This window comes from Arachis ipaensis, chromosome B04, assembly GCF_000816755.2.
Source record: "Arachis ipaensis cultivar K30076 chromosome B04, Araip1.1, whole genome shotgun sequence".
Lineage (NCBI taxonomy): Eukaryota > Viridiplantae > Streptophyta > Magnoliopsida > Fabales > Fabaceae > Arachis > Arachis ipaensis.
The window spans coordinates 127,680,580-127,683,793 of NC_029788.2; the positions used below are offsets into that span (position 1 = coordinate 127,680,580).

A 3,214-nucleotide genomic window follows, 5' to 3' on the forward strand; every position below is an offset into this window, starting at 1 on the left:
AGAATGCCATCCTGATGACCGAGGAGGCTATCAAGGCTCAGGTGAAACTGCTAGCTCCGGACTTCGACACCTCCGCCGTTAGCATTTTCAAGACCATCAAGGATGGCAAGATAGTTGATATTCCAAAGAAATGATGTAATCTTACTTGTTGTATTTTGTTTGAAATTTTTGTAATATGTAGATTTCTGAATACTTGAGTAGTTCTAGCGAACTTGTTTACCGTTTTGTTGGTAGATGTTTACTTGTCGACCATTTTGCCGATAATTAACTCGCCTGGTATTTGCTGTTTGTTTGCCATTTCGTTGGTAATTAACTCGCTTGGTATCCGCTTACCGTTTATTTGTCGTCTCGTTGGCAATTAATGAAGCCAGGTCGTGGCTTTTTTGTTTGAATATCTCAAACTTGGCTTTACTTAGCAGCCGTTTGTTGTAGTGTTTGCGACTTTGTTGGTTCCTGGGGTGATCAATCCCGGGATGCCGTGTCGCTATGGAATTGGCAAAATAATTTGAACAATTTCAAACGGTGTATCAAAATTTAAAATGAGAAGTTTGAAACTAGGGGGACAATCAGTGTAGCAAATTATCATTTATATAAACAACCAATAGGGAGTAATATAAACATAAAGTAGTATGGGTCTTACTAAACCGGCTAGGCCGGCAAACCGCTTGCTCGCTGGGTGTGCCCCGGCTCCTAGGAATAGAATCTTCTTAGGTTCCTTGCATTCCATGTTATGGGAGTCTAGCCGCTCCAACTTGTAGGCACCATTGCCAAGTACTTCCTTCACCCTGTATGGACCTTCCCAATTTGCCGCCAACTGTCCTTCTCTTGGTGTTGGAAGACCGATGTCGTTGCGTCGTAAGACTAGGTCGCTCGGCTCAAAATCTCTTTTGAGGACTTTGGCGTTGTAACGCAGGGCCATCCTCTGCTTCAATGCCGTCTCCGACAAGTGGGCCATCTCTCTATTTTCATCCACTAAACCCTTTTCTACGGCTTTTTCGACTCCTCCCAGAAGTAGCCGCGGGCTCGGTTCCCCTATCTCCACAGGAATTACCGCGTCCACCCCGTAGGTGAGCCGGAAGGGTGTCTCCCCTGTAGATAACTATTGAGTTGTGCGATAAGACTAGAAGACTGAGGCTAGCTCGTCTGCCCATTCTCACTTCTTCTGGTCAATTCGCTTTTTGAGGCCTTGTAGGATGACCTTGTTTGCCGCTTCGACTTGGCCGTTGGTTTGGGGGTGCTCAACAAACGAGAACTTCTGCTTTATGCCTAAGACGGCGAGAAATTCTCCGAATTTCTTGTCGGCAAACTGTGTCCCATTGTCCGAGACGACGACCTCTGGGATTCCAAATCTGGCTATTACTTGTCTCCATATGAACTTCCGACAATTAGCCGAAGATATGCTGGCCAACGGCTCGGCCTCTACCCATTTGGTATAATAGTCGACGACGACAATTAGGTACTTGACCTGTCCAGGTCCAACCGGGAAAGGCCCTAACAGGTCGACTCCCCACTATGAGAATGGTCGGGAGGCCGTCAGCAGGCTTAGTTCAACTGCTGGTGCTTTGTGAAATTTGGCATTCTCTTGACATCTTCTGCATCTCTTTACAAACTCTTTGGAGTCCGCCATCATTGAGGGCCAGTAGTAACCGTCCCGGACGAGCTTTCGGGCTAAGGTCTTCCCTCCGATGTGATGGCCATAACACCCCTCATGGACTTCGCTTAACACGTAGTCTGTTTGGTCGGAGCGTAGGCACTTCAATAGAGGTTGGTTGAGCCCTTTCTTGAACAGCTGGCCTTGTATTATTGTATACTTGGAGGCTTCTCTTCTTAGCACCTTTGTCGTCTTTTCGTCATTAGGGAGTTTACCGTCTTCAATGAAATCAGTGATCGGGTCTATCCATGAGGGGTCTGCTTGGGTTAAATGCAAAGTCACTGTTGGTTCTTTTACCAAACCTTGAATGAGAGATTGGTTACCTGTTCCTGGCTTCGTGCTTGCCAGCTTTGATAGGAGATCAGCCCGTGTGTTCCTCTCCCTCGGAACGTGCTGCACCGTGACCTCGTCGAACTCCTCACTTAGCTTCTTGACCCTTTCCAAGTATTTCTGCAGCAGTGAGTCCCTGGCTTGATACGTTCCATTAACCTACGATGTGACAATCTGAGAGTCACTATATACTTTAACTCTGGTGGCCCCAACTTCCCTCGCCAATTGCAGGCCGTCAAGAAGAGCCTCGTATTCTGCTTGATTATTGGACACCGGAAAGTCGAACTTGATCGATTGCTCGTATACGACTCCCGTTGGGCTTTCTAGAATGACTCCTGCTCCTCCGAACGTTTGGTTGGAGGCTCCGTCCACATGGAGCTTCCACCGTGTGTTCGGTGTATCGGGAGTGTTTCCCATCACTTCGACCAGAAAATCAGCCATTGCTTGGGCCTTGATTGCATGTCTGGGCTCGTACTGCAAGTCATACTGAGACAGTTCGATTGCGCAGGTCATCATTCTGCCCGCCAGGTCGGGCTTTTGTAGCACTTGACGGATTGCTTGGTCCGTCCTAACGATTATCTGGTGTCCTTGGAAGTACTGTCACAACCTACGAGAGGAGGTCAGGAGAGCGTATGCCAGCTTTTCCAACTTACTGTACCTCAGCTCTGTGCCCTGCAACACCTTGCTCACAAAGTAGACTGATTGCTGTATTTTTCCTTCTTCTCGTACCAGGACAGTTGCCAAGGCTTCATCAGTTACGACTATGTATAGATATAGTGCTTCATAGTCTTTGGGTTTCCTGAGGACAGGGGGTGTCGACAGTATCTTCTTGAAATTGTGGAAAGCCTCCTCACATGCTGGGGTCCATTCGAACGCAATCCCCTTTTTCATCAAGTTAAAGAACAGGAGCGCCTTTGCTACCGACGCACCGAGAAATCGTGATAGGGCAGTAAGTCTTCCCGCTAACCTTTGTACATCCTTGACGCACCCTGAGCTGTTCATTTGCAGGATTACTTCACATTTCTTCGGGTTGGCTTCCACTCCTCTTTGGGTTATCATAAAACCCAAGAACTTCCCGGCTTCCATAGCGAAGTCACACTTAAGAGGATTAAGCCTCATGTTGTGCCGCTGAAGAGATGCAAACATGGTCTCCAGATCCCTGATGAGGTCCTCAGCCTGGGTGGTCTTTATTAAGATGTCGTCTATATACACTTCCACCATCCTGCCAATGAG

At 47.6% G+C, this 3,214-nt stretch overlaps 1 protein-coding gene across 1 annotated transcript; it reads right to left on the reverse strand.

Annotated features, from left to right (window-relative positions):
• Positions 1,154–2,494, reverse strand: LOC107637293. The gene is made up of 3 exons (XM_016340725.1): positions 2,174–2,494; positions 1,607–2,140; positions 1,154–1,510 (listed from the first exon to the last, which is right to left on the reverse strand). Exons 1-3 carry the CDS (start codon positions 2,492–2,494, stop codon positions 1,154–1,156), a joined length of 1,212 nt encoding a protein of 403 aa, XP_016196211.1.

Coding starts and splice junctions, on each gene's coding strand:
- LOC107637293 (XM_016340725.1), bottom strand. CDS start 2,494: ATGACCTGCGCAATCGAACTGTCTCAGTATGACTTGCAGTACGAGCCC. Junction 2,141..2,173: donor TTGGGGCCACCAGAGTTAAA/GTATATAGTGAC, acceptor GTCACATCGTAG/GTTAATGGAACGTATCAAGC. Junction 1,511..1,606: donor TGGCGGACTCCAAAGAGTTT/GTAAAGAGATGC, acceptor CCATTCTCATAG/TGGGGAGTCGACCTGTTAGG.